This window comes from Malus sylvestris, chromosome 8 (assembly GCF_916048215.2).
Source record: "Malus sylvestris chromosome 8, drMalSylv7.2, whole genome shotgun sequence".
NCBI lineage: Eukaryota > Viridiplantae > Streptophyta > Magnoliopsida > Rosales > Rosaceae > Malus > Malus sylvestris.
In genome coordinates this window covers 3,040,953-3,060,836 of record NC_062267.1, presented here as the reverse complement: position 1 = coordinate 3,060,836, position 19,884 = coordinate 3,040,953, and the positions used below count along the sequence as shown (strand labels likewise).

Here is a 19,884-nt window from a genome sequence, read left to right as displayed (position 1 = left end):
CCTCCATACTCGCTCCGACACCTCCACCACTGCTTGCCTTTGTTCTAGAGGTTGAGGGGAGCCTATTGGTGGTGGTAATTAGCTGAGTTAGCTTCATGATTTGTGGATCGCCGCTGTACACCCACATGGACCACCATCCCACCAAATTCCTTCTAATTTTGGATAGAAATGGAAGAAGGAAGGCTAAGGAGTTGTTTCTAGGTAGTGGTTTGCCTTGATTTGCCGGAAAAAAGATTGAATTTGGTTGTGGTGCTCGGTTGGGTCGCGCAGGTCAAGGGGAAACCCGGTTTCCCCCCATTTTCTCCTTCCTTAATTTCCCTCCTTTCCCTTGTCTCTCATTTGTCCATCTCTCCCCCTCCTCTCCTAATTGGTCCATCCATTTTTCTCTGATTGGGCAACCAATGCCCTCCCTTATCTCTCCGAACCTTCCTTTTTTTTTTTTCCAGCCACTCACATGGCTTCCTTGCCTTTAGTCTTATTGGTCAACCCTCCTACAAGGTCAGAATTCACTTAAAAAAAACACGAATCCGAACGCCCATAACTTTTCCGTTATAATCTCGATTCGCAAACGGCTTTTACCTATGCTCTCGTGGTTTCAAAATCTATTCGAAAACATTAATTGTGACCTTGAAAGGTCAACGAATTTTAAAGATTAATTACGAAAATTCAAACCTGATAATATTCGATTTAATTTTCAAAATTTACGGAATTAAAATTAACTAATAACGATAACGTAAACGTGAAATACGAATTTAAATTACGAGATACGTAATGAATAGTTAAATTTTGGGATGGGATTTCACAATTCGTCTCTCCGTTGTCAGTAAGAGAGCTTCGAAAGTTGGATACGTGATGGGGGTATCACATGCTTGAGCAGCATTCACAGTCATCTCATATGCAGGACCAAGGTTATTCAAGATAATTTGGACAAGTTCATCATCATCAATAGGTTTGCCAGCTAGGGCAAGGTTGCCAGCAATTGAATTCATTCTATCAAGGTAATCAGCAACATACATATCACCTTTTTTTGTTTGAAGCAATTCATTTCGAAGAAACAAAATGCGATTTGGAAAAGATGAAGCGTACCGCTGTTCTAGAGCCTCCCACGTAGCACAAGAGGTACGTTTACTTGCCACAACCGACAAGATAGAGGCTGTCAATGAGCCATTAATCCAACTTAGGATCATTTGGTCTTGCTGCATCCACATAGTGTAGGCTGCTTTGATAGAAGTGGTGCCAGGAAGGTGTTTGGGAGGACAAACATGGACCCATCCACATAGCCCATCAGATCACGACTTCTCAGTATTGGTGGGATTTGAGCCAACCACAAGGGGTTGTTGGTTCTGTCAAGCTTGATGTTCACAACAGTTGTCATAGTGAATGAAAAGGGGTTAATGGAATTCATTTGAGGATTGGGGGGGGGGGGTGTTGGGGGTGGAGTTGGCTGGTTGGGAAGAAGCTACGTTGTTGTTGTCGACCATGGAAAAAAAATTGCAAGATCTTGTCGTTAGACAATTAGGCTCAATACCATGTAAAACTTTAGTAGGCTAGGTTTTCAGTTGTGTTTGCACACCCTTTCAATCGAGGGTTGCTTGTATTTCTAAGGTCATAGAGATTACATCAGTGGGTTTGAAATACCCTATTTACACGCTAGTTTGAAATTCAAACTTTACAACAGCATAATAAACTTAGCTAAGAAACATTCAAAATATTCCTAGACTTATCAGACTCCCTTTGAGATAAAGAAGAATCACGCACACAAGAGACTTGAGAGTTTGAATGCAAATGGGATGTCTGACTTGGTCTAACAAAGAGTCCACAGTAGGAGTTAAAATACGAACAAGTGCTTCTTCCATTGCTGCCTGCACAGCAGAAGATATTGTCTTGAACCACGGCAACTTTTTACCCTCAAGACTAGCTGCCATTGATGATTGATCCACATAGCTCCTCAGCTACGGCCTCGGCCTACGAAAAAGCACAAACCAATTACAAATGAAATTAATTAAGAAACTTGATGATCAAGGCAACAGCATAAGATTGGGTATAATTGAATTAAGAAACAAAAGTATATACCACATTCTTGGTAACAATCAGCTTCTCTTTGAGAGCTTTCAAAGATGGTTCGAGGCCCGACTTCTCCAATGGCATTCTTTAAGAAATTTACCAGCATAATTAGTAATTAATCAGCTTAGGGTAAGAGTACAGATAAAGATAATAAAGAATTAAGATACATAGAAATTCTTACCTCCGGAACATACACGAAAACCACCCCCTATTCTTCTTGTATCCTTGAAGTCCAGCCTTTTGTGCAGGCATTGGGGAAGTGTATTCATTTGGGATTTTAACAGACTGATTAAACTCCCTGTTAAGGCGAGGGTATTCAATCAGATATAATTCCTCGTCAAGGGAAGGGTACTGAATTGGGATTTTAACGTAGTTCATAAGTTGTTGAAAAGGTTCATCAAAATCATTGTAGACATCCCTCGTCAGATCATATATCTCCAAGAACTTATGCTTTGCCATCGAAAGTAGTTCATCCACATACCAGACATCATGGAAGGTTTTCTGATCATAAACAGAAAGAAACACGAGGCGAAGTTCATCATGGAAGGTCCATTTGAGTGTGTAAGCAACCCCCGGGCGAGTATAATCCAAAGATGATGTTGCTGCTGCTGCGCCAGACAGTTCCTCCATAAGGCAGAATTTGATGAAGGTTCCAAGTACTTGGGACCCATGGCCGCTAAGAGCACATTGAAGCTCTTTATACGTCCACTCCTCCCCTGGTAAATATGAATAATTGTTCCAACATCTTCAAGTGATAACTTGGATGCCACTCTGCAGTCAAATGCATAACAAATTAATATTCAGCAGCCGTAGAATCGAAAGTTAAAAACAAGAGGTTTATGTCCTCCCAACTAAATGTACTTTCTTTAGTCGAAAGACAAAAATTATAACTAGATATTGACACTACACAAAAAGGAGACAGCGAAAAGTTTACCAAATGCTATGGACTAAGAAGATCTGTAGGCAGAGTGCTGAAAATCAAAATTACGTTAGATGTAGCGTTGGTGTTTCGAAATGCAGGCTCGGTGCTTAAACCAAGATTAGGTTTGTACGATAAACTCCGAAGAAATGCATCTATCTCTCTCCATTTATACTGATCGTTCTTACTTGGTTCTCAAGCAATCCCTAAGTCATGAGAGGTATCATGATCTGCATCATGATTTTCTTAGGAGAATCTGTATTCGAGTTAACCTAGTATCATCGCAATATTCTCCCAATCAGATGATTATCTTAATAACTATCGTGACGTTATTTTCGACCGCAATTCTTACTAAATACCTGCAAATGCTTATGATCTAGTGAAATATATGTAAATCCTTGTTTGTTTATTAGACCAGATTGAGATTTCGTCATGGATCTTGTGAATTTCTCCCTTGATCTTGTTTGTTTGTACTGCAGGCTTTGAACGTATGTTATCTATCTATGTATGTATGCATGCATGTAACCATGCGGAACGAGCTACCATTTATGAACATTAAAAGGAATCTCACAAGAATAATATAACGTTTCTTCTTTGATCTTCTCCAAAACGACCATCTGTTAATATGAGAAATTTTTACTGTGCCTGCAACACGATGTGATACACTAAGTATTACAATACAAGGGGAAAGATACTTGAAAAAAAAAAATTCAACCATTTGTATTTTGACACTTAGTGTACCGAATTGTATTTTCGGTACATTGAAAAATCTCTCTGTATATATGGTGTGGTGCTTACGGTGTACCTTAATTGCCAACAAGCAAATTAAAATAAAACAAAACAAAACAAATCTTTAGTGTATTGGAATACAATATCGAACGTGATTGATATCTAGTAAATCATAGTTTCTTTTATAAATCAACCATATATCATTTTCCATTGTAATCTTTTCATATCCTAGACCACGATCTTCCTACACTAAATTAAGCTGGCAAAATCCTTGGTGAACCAGCTGCGTATTTGGTTGTACTTTTTTTTTTCTTTCTTTTTTTTACGTGATAAGACACGTAAAAAGGAGAAATACACATGGTCGCATCTAAGAGCAATTCCACCCCTAAGGACTTTGCGCCAGCACCCAGCGCATTTATCCACTCAAATGAACAGTAACAGACTCCAATGAACAGTAATAGGCCAAGGCATCTCCACCCCATAAAAAATGCGCTGGCACCCAGTGCATTTATTTGGTGTGTTTTTTTTTTTTAAGTTTATTTCGGATAAGATTTTTAACCAATTTCGAATAAAATTTCAAATAAACTTAAAAAAAAATACACACTAAAATAAAATTACATACTCATCAAATAAACTTAAAAAAAAACACACTAAAATAAAATTACATAAACTCATCAAATAAACTATAAAAAAAAAAAACACACTAAAATGAAATTACATAAACTCATCAAATACTCTTTATTCTTCAACCACAAGCTTTTTGGTATTTTTTTTCACACAAAAAGTATATGAAAGCTTTGGTAGAAAGTGTAGAAAATATTGAAATGTGGTGTAAGGTGGAAGATGAGGGTTAGGTATTTATAGAAAAAAAAAATTTAAATTTTCTGTATTTTTTAATAATTTTTCTGTATTTTTTTAATAAATTTTAATTTAGTTAATTAACGTGGACCGTTGATCTATGATCGAACGGTCCATTTTAAAAGTCAAATTTAAATTTTTTTTACCGTTGGAAATCCAACAGTCTAGAAAAACTAGCCGTTGGAAATCCAACGGCTATGATCATGCCGCGTCACTCCGGAGCACAAGTGGGCTGACAGCCCTCTGAAACCTTGTCGGGCACTCGCCCCACGCCGCTGTGAAGCGCACGCGCCAGGCCAACATCCCGGCTTCTTGCTCAGTCTCTTTTGGGCTGGTCCATTGCCCAGCTTGGGCTGGGTACCAGTCAACTTGAGGGGGTGGAGTCATTTGACAGGGTCCTGGCCTTGTTTTTGTGCTGGGTCCTGGGCAAAGTCCACTTCGGTGGACTTGCTCTAAGGGTGGCGGGGCAGAGCTGCCCTTAGACCAGGGTGAGCTCCTACACTTCGGTAAATGAACTTTTTGGTGCCAATTCTTACGAAATTCATCCATTTTAGTGAAATTAGTTCGCCACACCAAAGGAAAAACTGATTATCTCTAACTCAATAACTCCCAAGACAAAATCAGTTACAGCCACTCATAAAAAATTGTAAGATTAAGGCAAGTTGGGTCTAGGATCAAGGCCAATATACATACAATGTGATCATAAGTGTGAACAATGTTGATGCACAAAACCGGAAGGGTCTTGGAACAACGTAAATCCGACCGTGAATATGCAAGAAAGTAAATAACACAAGATGTATCGTGGTTCACCCCAAGGTTTGAGCTACGTCCACACTGATGTTATATTTCTCTGTTTGTGAGAGGATTGAGAGGGAGAGAGAGCTTCCTTATGTGAGGATGAGCTTCTCTGAATATGAGAGGGGATGTGAGGCTCTCCCTAATTATGAGGGTGAGGGGTCCTTTTATAGAATAAGGGCTCCTCACTTATTACATATTTGCCCCTTTCTTTATTACATAATTACATTTGAGTGCTCCGAGTATTTATACGAGATCTAAATACGGAGGCCCTAAGTATGGTACAAACAAACAAAATCAAATTCACTGCTTAATGTGACTCGAAATTAGCTCGAATAGATTTCAACGACGCATGTTTTGCCGCTGAAAATTTTACAATGCTGCGCCCTAGCCATCTAGAAGTATCAGTTCCTCAAACCACACTTGTCAGAAGGATGGCATTTGCTAAACCATTTATCCAAATCATAGTTTACCATGATGGACAATTGTTATCGTGCCTGCCTACATGAATCAGTTTCGAATTACATCAACACCATCTTAGCTGATAATGGAAAGATATTTGGTTGAGCAGGTCGATCTCAAAAAACGTAAACGCAGGCAATGGAAGTGAGAATTGTTGTCAGCAGTATTGAAACAACATTCACAGCATTGTTGTCAAGAAAGTTAAGACCTGAGATTTTCTGAACTTTTTGGCCGGGGTTTTCCAACAACCTAGAGGAACAAAAGAAGTTAGGATGAGATTAGTTAGGCAGATTCAATTGTTGCCATAAATATGATAACGTCAGATTCGCGTATTATGTCTTTAAAGCACTTTGTTCCGAACAGTGCAGAATCCACTGAATTGCAGCGGAGAATCGATGACACTACAGCCTAGTCCGTCAAGAGTAGAAATAGGTATCACCACCAACTGCTTCAGTGCTACATTATATGCGCATTTTGTAGTGAGAAATCCAAAAACCACAAATGTCAGTCCGATAACAGAGCCTGCAGCTGCAGCTTCCAGTAGTCCTGCTTTTGTAAATCCGCCATTGGTACCCATCTGAACAGGCTGCCAACACAATGTGGAAACCCAAATTAGTATCAATAGTCTACATACATATTCAAGCAGCCAGATACTTGAAAATACAGTCCCATAACTCCATAAATCCCAATCATGATAGAACAAATACTTGATACCCTTGGTTTCTAAGGCGATCAGTAATTCTTTAGAACGGTTCAAAGAATAAAAAGGCGCACAAATAACATTCATACGCAACAGCACGAACTAACTAGGCTTTTACAAGAAAGATGCGAGACAACGGGGAACTGCGAAAATAATGATACATATGTTTGTGTGTGTTCCTATGTTGATACCTGTATCCGACGGCAATGTGGATGGTCATCACGGGAAAACCCGTGATTGCCCCTGAGAGGTCGAGTGATTCTCATCGGTAGGATCTGGCGGCGATCAACAACGAGACTAGGACTGTGATTAGCGGTTGGATTAGGAGTTTATCCATCTTATCGCTCTAAACGTGTGGTTAAGTTTCTGGATTATGGTGGGAAAGAAGGAAACAAAGGATGGAATGGGGAAGAATGTGTGTCACTGAGCACTGCCTAGAGTAACCATATACATGTGAGGAGAGACTTGCTACACTCGCGGAGACGGAGAGTATTTCAAGACTAATCATGCACTGCCAGCATGCATTGTGATTGTAGGTGAAAATGATCGTAGGTTTAGAGAATATTTTTACTCACAAGTCTTAAGTGATGGTGATGTTCATCACTCTATTTATCATTATTAGATGAGTTTAAATTTCGAAATCTATATAATAGATATATATAAATCTTAAAATTTAAACTCAGATAATAAGTAGGATGTTGAGCAAAAATGCACCCCTTGTATTTATTAGGAATGTTTATGCAAGCTATGAATATAATTCTCATTTCTAACATTATAGATTGAGGAATGCTCAGGTGACTCTCAATTAAGACTTTCCATGAACTCTGTCATCTCACAGTTTAACGTCAATTTCCGTGACAGTATTATAAAACATTGTGTCAAAAGCATGAAATAACAAATAGTCTATGGAAAATCCTACTTTTGAAAAATCCTCATTGGCTTTTCTCATATATATTATCTCATATTTGAATAATCAGCTATCATTCTCAATTAAGACTCCTCCTGTATGTAAACAGTTATTCATATTGTTGCGTTATCACATGCTAATAATGTACTACAAAAAGGAAAAGTTAAATAGAAAGCAGTGCGTTATTGATTCAGAAAACCGCCATTTGCGTCCTAGTGTAGGTAAGATATTCTCCTAAGGGAGAGTTGACTTTTCACGTTCTCTCACATTATGTATCTCTCCAACATCAAATACAGACTGTCCGCAAGAAGCTTCTCACCGGCAAGCTTGCTGTAGTTTTGTATATTCTCTATCCAGTTAAAAACTTCCTCCACCAACTTGACCAGAGATGTGTATATATATTTGACTTGCTTTAACATGTTAGTAGCAGAAGAGTAACTGTTTCTTTTGGCCTCGTAGTCGTTGCAGCGCTACTGACTAGGTTTGTCTTGAGTTCTTTCATCAAAGGAATCTGCCTTACAAGTTTTATCTGTCTCACTATTTTGATAAGATTTATCCTCGTCATTTGCTTTCAATTGAACGTTCCGCTGCCTTCCAATTGGTCTAAACTCAGTGTTTCTGGCAATAGGCCCACTACTCTTGGAGCTAACATCAGAGTAATCTTCCAAATTTCCAATGATTGCATAGTTATATTGGTCTTGTTGGGTTGGCCGAAAGCATGAAGATCTTTCGCGTTTGTAAGTCGTTTCACGCGAAACCAGTAACAAAAAAAGTGGAGGATGACTTTTGCTTTTGTTGACTGAAGGAGCTTCACTTGGTTTAGGTATATTTCAGTATCATCGGCTCGGCAATGCAACCACAACCACTGCCAATTTCTCAGTCGTGATCTGAATCAGTGCAGTGCCATAAATGTGGACACCGACATGACAGCCCACAAAACCTCCCCACAAAACTGTTAGAACATCAAATGTCAATTGTACAATATATAATAATTTGGACAGTTTATTTTGAATGTATATTTCACAACAGATACAAAATATCAAAAATAAGAACAGTTAATGAAATTGTACATAAAATCACAAATCGCTGACTTTTATATGAAGATAGAGGCTTGCAGTAGCAATCTCCTAAGACAAAAATTCGCCCCTACACCTGTGCAGTAGTTCAATGGATGTCTATCTTGCAGGATACAACTATCTAACCCAAGTTCTTGTACTTGAACTTGGATTCTTGGCAAATTGATTGTGGTGTTCTTTGAAGGATGGAAAAAGGAAGCGATGGAATTGATTCTTTGGTTTCTGTTTTGACGACCATATAAATAATGGCGTATTTGAATAGACGTAATCGTTCTTGCTTATCATTTGAAAACGGATGTAACTGTTTAATCAGTCCTATCATTTCAGAAAAATTGAATCCAAAAAATAAAAATCGTAACTTGTGTTTTTCGTCCATTCGAGCCCAAGAGCCCCAAGTTCTATCTTTGACATTTAATGTATACACTCAAACCCTATGTCTAAGGCCCAAGGTCTATGACTTTGGCCCAATTTCTTTCAAACCATAAAGTTCGCAATTTCCAACACAAAACCTCCCCTTCATCCTCCTCCAAGTCAAAACTTTAGAATTATGTGTTCTTGAGCTTCAGAAACGAATACATGTGCAAGGGCTTCACACGCAAACAATTATCAAACAAATAATTTGTAAGAACATTGTTTTGAGTATGGGTGCATTTTTGCTTGTTTCCCTAAAATGGTGATAAGGCTAATTATTTTATTTATTATTATTGGACGAGTTTAAATTTTGAGGATTTGTTTATATCAATTACACAAATCAAAATGACTGACTGTATCAAACATCAAGCAATATTTATTATTATTTTATTTATGTATTTTGAGAATTTGTTTTTATGATTTACACATATATATATGACTGACTTTATCGAACACCAAACAATATTTATTATTATTATTATTATTATTATTATTATTATTATTATTTTATATATATTTTTATCTATCAATTACATAGATTTAAATTTTGAGAATTTGTTTCAGTTATTTTATTTAGCATTTGTAAATGGTACTAAATGACTGACTTTATCGAACATCAAGCAATCTTTGCATTAACCTTAAAAATTGGAACATGATGTCAACGATCCAACCATTTATATTCTTCAATTCACTAAAAGAGCATGTTTTCGAAAAAGAAACTCCAAAAAACGGTTTAGGTGATGAAAAATTAAAGCACATAAACAACAATAGGACAATAAAGTCAGTCATTTAGTACCATTTACAAATGGCAACTTGGTTTACTATTTCAATTAGTGTTTATGTCTTTGGTTTTCATAAACTTTCATAACGAATCACATTTAGTCATTAATTTTTATAATAACATTTATCAATACGACGTAATCCACAATTAAACATCACACAATTCACTGTTATATATATATTTTTTCCATATTTTGTTGTGTATAGAACCCAGATTTACTCTGTTTGTAAGATCTCACATCGTCCGAAGGAGGGGAGGTGATATGCCTCATATGTACATTCTCACATCCTTATAGTAAGATGCGTTTTGGGTGGAAACCCAAGAACAAATATGTAAAGACATGGCCCAAAACGGACAATATTTTACTATACGGACTATGATGTGACATTGTTAGCTATGACAAACAAATAATTCCCTTGAAAAAAATTCTGGAAATTAGTAAAAAAATGGAGTTACTTCCATGGAATTGTTCATGGCCACAATAAATTCACACCTTTGTAAATACATATACCCCAAATTTAAAAACAAATCAGGCCATTAATTGTTTCTACCCTCCAAGTTAGCCCAAGGAGCCTCTCTTCATCCGCCTCCAAGTCAATTTTTTGGAATTAGTGTTCTTGAGCATCGACGGTGTAGACACGAAACCGCGTCATATGCAGACAATTAACAAACAAAGTATTTGTAAGAACATCGTTTCTGTCTAGCGATGTTCTGTCTAGCGATTATTTCGATGTTCTGTCTAGTGACCCCTTGAGTATTAATAATGTTTCTGCCTAGCGATTATTTCGATACTTTTATTGAACTTGAAACCAAGCTCTGTTTCCACAAATAAAATAATTAAACTCCTCCCATGACTCGTGTGGACGGGGAAGATAGAAATTGATTTGATGATTTGTTTGTTACTTAAATTGCTAAGCATGTTTATTACTTAAAAATTGATGAATAAACTCATTAATTTTATTAATAATACATCATTTAATTTACAAATTTAATTTTTTTTATATTACTCATATGAAGATTGCCCATGAAACTCCCTTTAAGTGCTCAACGACACAGCCTCTCTCACTTTCCTTTTCCTTCTTCCTCTTTCCTGCCCTTTCTCTCTTTTCCACGTAGACCTCTCTCTCCTCCCTCACGGACTCTCTCCCGCTCTCACTACAGTGCCATAGCGGTGGATACCGCCATGACAGCCGACATAGCCTCCTCTTCGTCATCCTCCAAGTCAAAACTTTGGAATTACGACGTGTTCTTGAGCTTCAGAGGCGAAGACACGCGCAAGGGCTTCACAAGCCACCTCCATGCGGCATTGAAAGACGAGGGGTACCAGGCTTATATGGATGATGACGATCTAAAAAGAGGGGTAGAAATAAAAGAGGAACTGTTCCGGGCAATCGAAGAGTCGAGGATCTCCATCATTGTGTTCTCAAAGAGGTATGCGGATTCAAGTTGGTGTCTTGACGAGCTGGTGAAGATCATGGAGTGCAGGTACAAACTGGGGCGACATGTTTTGCCAATATTCTATCATGTTGATCCTTCACATGTCAGGAAGCAGAACGGAGTTTTCGCCCAAGCATTTCAAAACCACAAAATGGACATCCGCAAAGAAAAAGATGACAAGGAACGCGAAGCCAAGAAAGAAAGGGTAAAGCAGTGGAGAGAGGCTCTTACAGAAGCTGCAAATTTGTCTGGCCACCATCTTCAAATCACTAATAATGGGTAATCATTCACCTGCTCTTCAAGATATAAAACATTTTAGGGACAATTGTTAGACGAGGGAGTATCACACAAACAGAGAAAAAAAAATTATACGAATTTATAAAATCAAGAAATAGATCTGAAGTTTAGACACCTTTGAGTTGTATTACTCTTATTAACTTGTTTAATTTTTTCAAATGATAAATTTTATTAGATTAGTCATCGATGGTTTCAAACTCATGCCGTTATTTAATGACTCAACACATTTCCACCATTATGATAAATGACCACTTGCATTAACTTGCTTAATTAATACACCTTAATCTCTCTTATAAAACTAAGAGGAATGCTAGCTCCCTCCTTCATTTGCGTTTTCTCACTTGCCTTCACTCATTCTCATGCCATGTGGAATCAACTTACACTTACATCTATGTATTTAATGTGCATAGAATTTTATTATTCTCTTTCCAAATACGCCCCTAATTAATGTTTCAGATTTTAACCAAGCAATTATTACTACTCTTTTTATTAAAGTTTATTTTTAAGCATTTTTAATTTGTTTTGGATATATATATATATATATATATATATATATATATATATATATATGGTTTTTAAGCTCTTGGTGTTGTCCTTCTCCCCCTTTTTTTTTTTGTTTAAATTTATTTTTGACTTTTTTTTCTTCTTACTTTGCTATTTTCCGAGAATTTTAATCTCCACAAAAAAAAAATATATATATAAGGTCACTGCCTACTATTTATCAATATTCAAGCATTATAATTTATATCTTACAAAAAAAAAATTATATTTTTTAAGCCTCAGACTTTTATACAATACAAAAAAAGATGAATTGAAATACCGTTTTCGTGAAATTCATATAAAAAAATTGTGCAAATTGTTATACAAATAATGCAATTAAACAAAGTTAAACAAATAAAAAAGAATCTTATAATAGCATTTTATTTTCCCCCTTTGAATTCCTTTTTTTTTTCTTTTCTTGTACCAATTCTTGGTTTACTTTGGCCTCCTATATTGTTTTTAGTGGGAATTGGAACAGAATATTGCATTTGAAAAAAGAACGGCAAGGACAATTTTGAAAAAAAAAAAAATTGGAAGACAACTCTACCCCGACCCCGAGCTCTAGAACAGAATTTATTTAAACAAAAAAAATCCATAACAAATTAGAAATGTTTAAAAAGCAATATTTTAATAAAAAAAAGAGAGGCAATAGTTGTTTGGTGAAAGTCTGGAACATTAATTTAGGAGCATATTAAGAAGGAGAAAAATAAAATTCACTACACATTAAATACATAAATGTATGTGTAAGTTGATTCCACATTAAATACATCTACATGCCACTTAATATTACATACTAGTAATATTTGTCTTCATTTGTAAATTAAGGTCTTAGCTTTGATCTCACCAAATGAGAATTTGAATTGCATTATTGCTAGCCCATTGTGAAGCTAAGTTCACCCACTCCCCGCTTAGTGGAGATAACAATTAAAAAAAAAAATCTCTACAAAGCCTTCATTGAATCCCACTAATGCTTACGAATTCAATTTTCAGGCGTGAAGAGGAGTTCATTAGAAAAATTGTTGACGAGAATATTCTGGAATGGCTTACCAGCACAAACAAATTACATGTGGCCAAGCACCAAGTTGGAATCGATTCTCGCATTCAAGATGTTATCACTTATCTTTTAAGTGGTGGATCAAATGATGTTGTCATGGTTGGAATTTGGGGGATGGGTGGATTGGGTAAAACAACAGTTGCCAAAGCCATTTTTAACCAAATTCATCCTATGTTCCAATTCAAGAGTTTCCTTGCCGACGTTAGCAACACTGCAATTAAACAGGGTCTGGTTTATTTGCAAGAAACACTAGTTTCTGACATCTTGAAACATACCAAGTCTCAAATGATTCGTAGTGTTGATAGTGGTATCAGTCTGATTAAACAACGATTTCGACATAGAAGGGTACTTGTCATCATAGACAACATAGATGAGGTGGAACAATTGGATGCAATAGCTGGAAATCACAATTGGTTTGGTCCAGGAAGTAGAATTATCATAACGACACGAGATAAACATTTACTAAAACAAGTGGACAAAGTATATCCGGCTCAAAAATTGAATGAAGGAGAAGCTCAGGAGCTCTTTAGTTGGCATGCATTTGGAAACAGTTGGCCTAAAGAAGGATATCTAGAACTCTCAAAAAAGTTTGTATCTTACTGTGGAGGTTTGCCACTAGCCCTTGAAGTTTTAGGTTCATATTTGTTTAAAAGAACCATAGCAGAATGGAAAAGTCAATTGGAGAAATTGGAGAGAACTCCTGAAGGAAAAATAATGAAACCGCTACGAATAAGTTTTGAAGGGCTAGATGATACACAGAAGGCTATATTCCTTGACATATCTTGTTTCTTTATTGGAAAGAAGAAGGACTATGTCGCAGAAGTATTAGATGGATGTGAGTATTTTGCAATAATAGGGATCAGTGTCCTCCTTGACCGATGCCTTGTAACTATTGAACGCAACATGTTGAATATGCATGATTTGCTTCGAGAAATGGCCAAAGTAATCATTTCTGAAAAATCTCCTGGTCACCCTGGAAATTGGAGTAGATTGTGGAATCGTCGAGAGGTAATCGATGTATTGAGAAATAAATCTGTAAGTACATTCACAATAAAATTTTGAATTAATGCATCGTACAAGAAAAGAATATATGTAACACACGTACGTCTATTATACATTGAACAACATTCATATTTAAATATATTCACCGTACAGGTAAACATATGCAAATAATTCTTTTCTTACCACTCTAACTTTTTTTTTCCTTTTTTTTTAAACAGGGAACTGAAGAAGTTGAAGGCCTTGCTCTAACAGAATCTATTTGTCTCAGTACAGTAGCATTTGCTAATATGAAGAAACTAAAATTTCTTAAGCTCAGCTACGTAAAGCTCATGGGAGAATACAAACATCTTCCCAAAGAGTTAATATGGTTGTGCTGGCGTGGATTCTCTTTAAAGTCCATACCGGATGACTTTTTTGATCAACCAAGACTAGTTGTTTTAGACATGCAGTCAAGCAAACTGGTAAAAGTTTGGGAGGGTTCCAAGGTACAATCAATTACACATCATGATGATGATGATGTTCCATTTCTATTTATTTTAACGAATATTCTTTTTTGAATATTAATTTCAATTTTTTCTTCGATTTTGTGCAACAGTCGCTCCAAAAGTTGAAAATCATTAATCTCACTTATTCCATTTACTTAAAAAAATTACCAGACTTTTCACAAGTCCCAAATCTTGAAGAGTTGATATTGGTCCGTTGTGAGAGTTTGTCCGAGATTCACCCCTCCATTGGTCATCTTAAAAGACTTTCTTTGGTAGATCTTACATGTTGCAGAATGCTTACTTCTCTTCCAAGGGAATTCTATAAGTCGAAATCTGTTGAGACTCTTCTTCTTGGATATTGTTCAAATTTCAGAGAACTACATGAGGATTTAGGGGAGATGTTTTCATTGAGAATACTTGAAGCAGTGCATACAACCATAAGACAAGTACCACCTTCCATACTAAGATTGAAGAATCTCACTCATTTATCCCTACAACGTGTGAAATTAGCTGATGATAAAATCCCTAAGGATCTTGGGAGTTTAATTTCTTTACAATATTTGGATCTTGGAGAGAATTATTTTCATACCTTACCCAGTCTCAGAGGTCTTTCAAAGCTTGAAACATTGAGTTTAACTGGATGCACAAATCTTCATACAATATCTGACTTACCAACAAGTTTGAAATTTCTGTGTGCGTTTAATTGCCCTGCATTGGAAACAATGCCCAACTTTTCGGAAATGTCAAATATGAGAAAACTGGAAGCAAGTGATTCACCCAAACTCACTGAGGTTCCGGGCTTGGAAAACTCATTAAACTCCATGACATTGATTGATATGCAATGGTGCACCAATCTCACAACTGATTTTAGGAAGAACATCCTACAGGTATCTCTCTCTCTCCCTCCCTCTCTCTCTCTCTCTCTCTCTCTCTCTCTCTCCCTCTCTCTCTCTCTCTCTCTCCCCCCCCCTAAGTTATCGTTACCTTCCTATTGTGCGTATGCACACACAAACACACATGTACATGTATTTATGATACTTGCATTGTATACGTAGGGATGGACTTCTTGCGGATTTGGTGGCATTTTCCTCCATGGGAATTATGTTCCTGATTGGTTTGAGTTTGTCAATGAGGGCACTAAAGTCAGTTTTGATATTCCCCCGAGTGGTGATCGTAGTTTTGAAGGGCTAAGTCTGTTCTGCTTGTACCACTCATATGAAAGAAGTCTTTTACCTCCTCCTCTTGCCATTACTGTTATAAATAATACCAAGTGTACTGAATTACGGGCCAACATAGTCAGAGAAGAACGAAATAGAATATACTACAAACCTGAATCCTATCATATCTGGCAGGGTCAATTATCGAAAGATAAGCTCAATTTGCAAGACGGGGATAAAGTTAATATAATTTTTGAAGACTCATTTGCAAGTTCGCATCCTGATTATTATATGACAATGAAGAGAACAGGGGTTAATCTAGTATGGGACAAACCTATGAAGGAAAATATGCATAATTTGGACAAAGCTGGTTATGTTTTTGACTCGCATCCAGCTCGGTTCTATGATGAGGGAGGACCAAGCCATGACACATTTGATAATAATCATCATCCCAGTAATCAAATGAGAAATACTACAGATGACAGAAATGGGAAAAGGCAGAATTTTTGAAGCGACGCATCATCTCTCTTGATTAAGTCACACCCAGATTGGTTCTATGATGAAGCATGATCAAGGCGGTGATGCATCGTCATCATCACATATCTGAGTCAAACAGCAGTCAGTTCATCAAACACCGCTTTCATTTTTCGCTCCATAGTTCGTACTTCTTTATATTCCTATGATTTTTTTCAATAAGTAGTTGTTTTGAATTTTGGAGAAATATTGCATCTACAAACATTTCAACATTACAATAATCAATAGAAGAGAATCATCAAAATATTTGACAAATACTACTCGAATTCGCACTAAATACTTGCCCTGCTTCCACCGCGTATTCAATCAATATATAGTTTGTACTATGTTTTCATTAATCTTGACTTGCCTTGACATGTTAGCAGAAAATTGACTCTACATTTTAGTAGAAGATCTATTACCTTTCTACCACCTTTGAAGTCGATGAACTAGAATTCTTCAAGCTGTAGACGGAAGTTGTTTGTAAGAATGTAGAGCTGTTCCCGTTACGATCAAAATGCTCATCTACAAGACTCAGAAACGATGGATGGCTCAATAGAATATCTCAGAAATTTTCTCCACTTCCCTTCCACGCTGACTGAGGTGTTCATAAGCTTCTTCTACAGTTTTAATTTCTACTAGTGATGTTGCTGCGGTTTTTAAACTATATTATGTTGCGGTTTTAAAAACATGTAAAACATGTCAAACATTTCTAAGTGTATACATGATATGCAACATTTACATACATGTGATTCATGTCTTCTTAATCATTAACAGAACAAACTAAAAAAATAAAAAGCAAAAATATGAATTGTACATGAAATTGTGTTCAATCCAAAAACTACACTTAAGAAGGATAAATATACATGCGCTCTGCGATTTCATTTCTCAGTTCAACAACCGCTACTTATTCTATAAAAAAGTCAACTTCGACTGTTCCCACTTTATGAAATTATGATCACATTTCTTACCCGGAAACCAATTGCAAACCCCAGCCCATGTTCAGTTTCTTTGGCCCTTCCAAAGCGCATTTGCTACATCTACATGTTGCGGCCTTTCTGTAAACACCATCGACTTAAAAAGTCACACAGTTTGAAAAGAAAAATGAAATCATCAAATATAGCATAGATATCTTTGTAGGATTTCAATTGAAAAAAAAAAAAAAAAAAAAAAAAAAAAAAGAGACAGATCTTTGTTGGCGTAACAAATCTATCTGACTTACAAAAAGAGTACCTATTGGCTATTGCCAAACTAACAAGAAAAAACTCTTGTTAAGTGAATCAGTGCAAATATGGCTAAACCACCAAAATTCTAAGATTGGAAGCTACGGTTTCACCATCATCATATTCATATCAAGAACAAAAATTACCTAACAAAGTAAAGCGTGCTGAGAATAAAAAAAATGACAAAGTCAATGAAATCCTCCTCTTCCCCTCCCTCTACTCTTCCCCCATCCCCTTCCTCGTACCCTTCCTCCTCTTCCTTTCCCGTCATAATCCCTGTCATCGTCTTTTTGGTCGCTAAACATGCTCATTTTAATATTCTCTGTATCCACATCATGAGGACCCTTTTGTACCTGAAGTTGCAGTACAATAACATCAGAGAACTTGCAATACAACAACAATACCAATTTTAATGATCAGAATATGCTATCACACTGACATGATAATCATCCAAATCAAATTGGATTTTGGAGCTGCCGTGCAAGTTCCTCGTCACGACTACTACTTGTAAAGGCACACCTCCAATTGAAGCCTTGCCCCGACTTGCTCTTTTCCCATACATCCAAAGTGAACGCCACTGGCTCTTCCTCTAAACTATCTGCCTCTTGAATGCCTGTCATCCCGGTTTTGATGGCTCATTTTTTGAAGAAGCTTTTGTGCGGCTGCTTGGTTTTGAACAGGGACAGCTTCGATTTCTGTGGAAGGCATAATACATCAGCATTAAATTACAAAGTAAAAAAAAATGTAGAACATTTATAATAAATAAATAAGTTAACTAAATGTGTTTCTTGTGTGATTCTAAGTAAAATTCCATTTTACATAATCGTCGACGTTGATATAGACAAAACTTAGCAGAAATTTGGTTTTCCCTCCATTCAAATGATTAAAGTTTTATTCCTCCACCTTACAGCTGCCCCATCTACAACTAACAACTATATATGCACCACTAGAAATAATTAGTGAACAAATCCAAGTGTAAAAACACCGGTCTCCTCTCGACCCCTTCCCACAACGAAGTGACACAAAATTAAACTTAATACTACAAAAAACCCGGATGCAACATAGGATAATAGTAAAATTTAATAACAAGCTGCAAGCTGCAAGCTGGACCTGAATGAAAATCCACCTTATTTTGGCCTCGTAGTCATTTCAGAGCTACTAGGTTTGTCTTGAGTTCTTTCATCAACGGAATCTACTGTACAAGTGTTATCTCTCACTTTTATCTACGCTTCCTAGAATTTCATTTTAATCTCATTTTGCCCCTTGTAACTTAACATTATGTTTGGATGATGAAAATAAACTTAAATTTGAATTAAAATCAGAATTTATAATTGGCATGCACCAATTCCCTTGTTTGGATTCATAAACATAAAAATTTAGAATTTCCGTGTTGAAAAACAACTTGGAATTTGGGACCTCCAATTCCCAAGTTTAAATTCCATGTAAATAAGTGTCATTTCCCAATTTCTATGATTGAGAGTTTAAAAATAACATATTCCGAATTTATTGTTCTTTTAGGTTAACCAAACAAGAAAATTCACAAATTTTAGAAAATAAAATCCCGTCATTTCAATTTCCGCCATTTTAAAATTTCGTAGTAATCTTAAATTGCTTCATCCAAACATAGTGTAAAAGTCACCACTTTACTCCCTGAAATTCAAAATTCATTCCACTTTGACTTGTAGACTCTTTTTTTTTTCGCTAAAACTCAAAATTCGTTCCACTTTGACTTGTGGACTCTCTTTTTTCCAAAACTTATAGATCACCTCCTAAAACGTATATGGGACCCAACATCCAATAAGATTAAGTTGATTATAAATCTCTATTACACTCAACATTCAACAATCAGAGATATTAAATTTAAAAGAAATTGATTAGCCACACTCACACAAATCAAATACTAACATATCTAAGGCAATGTGGAGCGAATTTTGAGTTTTATAGAGACGAATTTCAAGTTTCAGAGGGCAAGCTGGGATCAAAATCGAGTTCTAGAGAGCAAAATGAAGCGAATTTTGAGTTTCAGGAAGTAAAATGACAAATTTTGAGTTACAGGAAGCAAAGTGAGATTAAGATTGAATTCTAAGAAGTGTAACTAAAAATAAACCGTCACATATGGGACACTGTGAAAACTCGCCGGAGATGGCCAGAAAAACCCTCAAAGTTGACTGGTCCAAGGGAAAACTGGAAAACTCGCCCGTAACTGGGTAAACTTTAAAATTCAACGAAACCAAGTGATTCAAAAACGAAAATCATACTTATTGATGAGACAAAGAGAATGGTACCCTTTTAGACAGCTAAATCTTTTTGGTTTGGCCAAAAATGGCTCGAAAGTGGCTAACTCGAGACCAAGACAGCCAATTTCGAGCCATTTTTCGGCCAAAACACTAATAGTTAGTCATAAAAAAATGTATCATTCTCTTCATCTCATTGAGAAGTATGATTTTTGTTTTTGAATCACTTGATTTCGTTGA

At 36.3% G+C, this 19,884-nt stretch overlaps 1 protein-coding gene and 1 pseudogene across 1 annotated transcript; one reads left to right on the top strand and one right to left on the bottom strand.

Annotated features, from left to right (window-relative positions):
* Positions 1-5,662: 5,662 nt before the first annotated feature.
* Positions 5,663-6,917, bottom strand: LOC126633185 (protein PGR-like; annotated as a pseudogene).
* Positions 6,918-10,791: 3,874 nt separating this feature from the next.
* LOC126633177 (disease resistance protein RUN1-like) lies at positions 10,792-16,285 on the top strand. Its single transcript, XM_050303730.1, has 5 exons — positions 10,792-11,418; positions 12,967-14,065; positions 14,251-14,517; positions 14,628-15,404; positions 15,573-16,285. Exons 1-5 carry the CDS (start codon positions 10,886-10,888, stop codon positions 16,182-16,184), a joined length of 3,288 nt encoding a protein of 1,095 aa, XP_050159687.1. The 5' UTR covers positions 10,792-10,885; the 3' UTR covers positions 16,185-16,285.
* Positions 16,286-19,884: the final 3,599 nt, after the last annotated feature.

What these genes read in the sequence shown, in the direction of transcription:
- LOC126633177 (XM_050303730.1), top strand. Translation starts at nt 10,886, where the DNA reads ATGACAGCCGACATAGCCTCCTCTTCGTCATCCTCCAAGTCAAAACTT. An exon ending in ATGTATTGAGAAATAAATCT is followed by an intron (nt 14,066 to 14,250) that starts GTAAGTACATTC and finishes TTTTTTAAACAG; the next exon opens with GGAACTGAAGAAGTTGAAGG. An exon ending in TTAGGAAGAACATCCTACAG is followed by an intron (nt 15,405 to 15,572) that starts GTATCTCTCTCT and finishes TTGTATACGTAG; the next exon opens with GGATGGACTTCTTGCGGATT.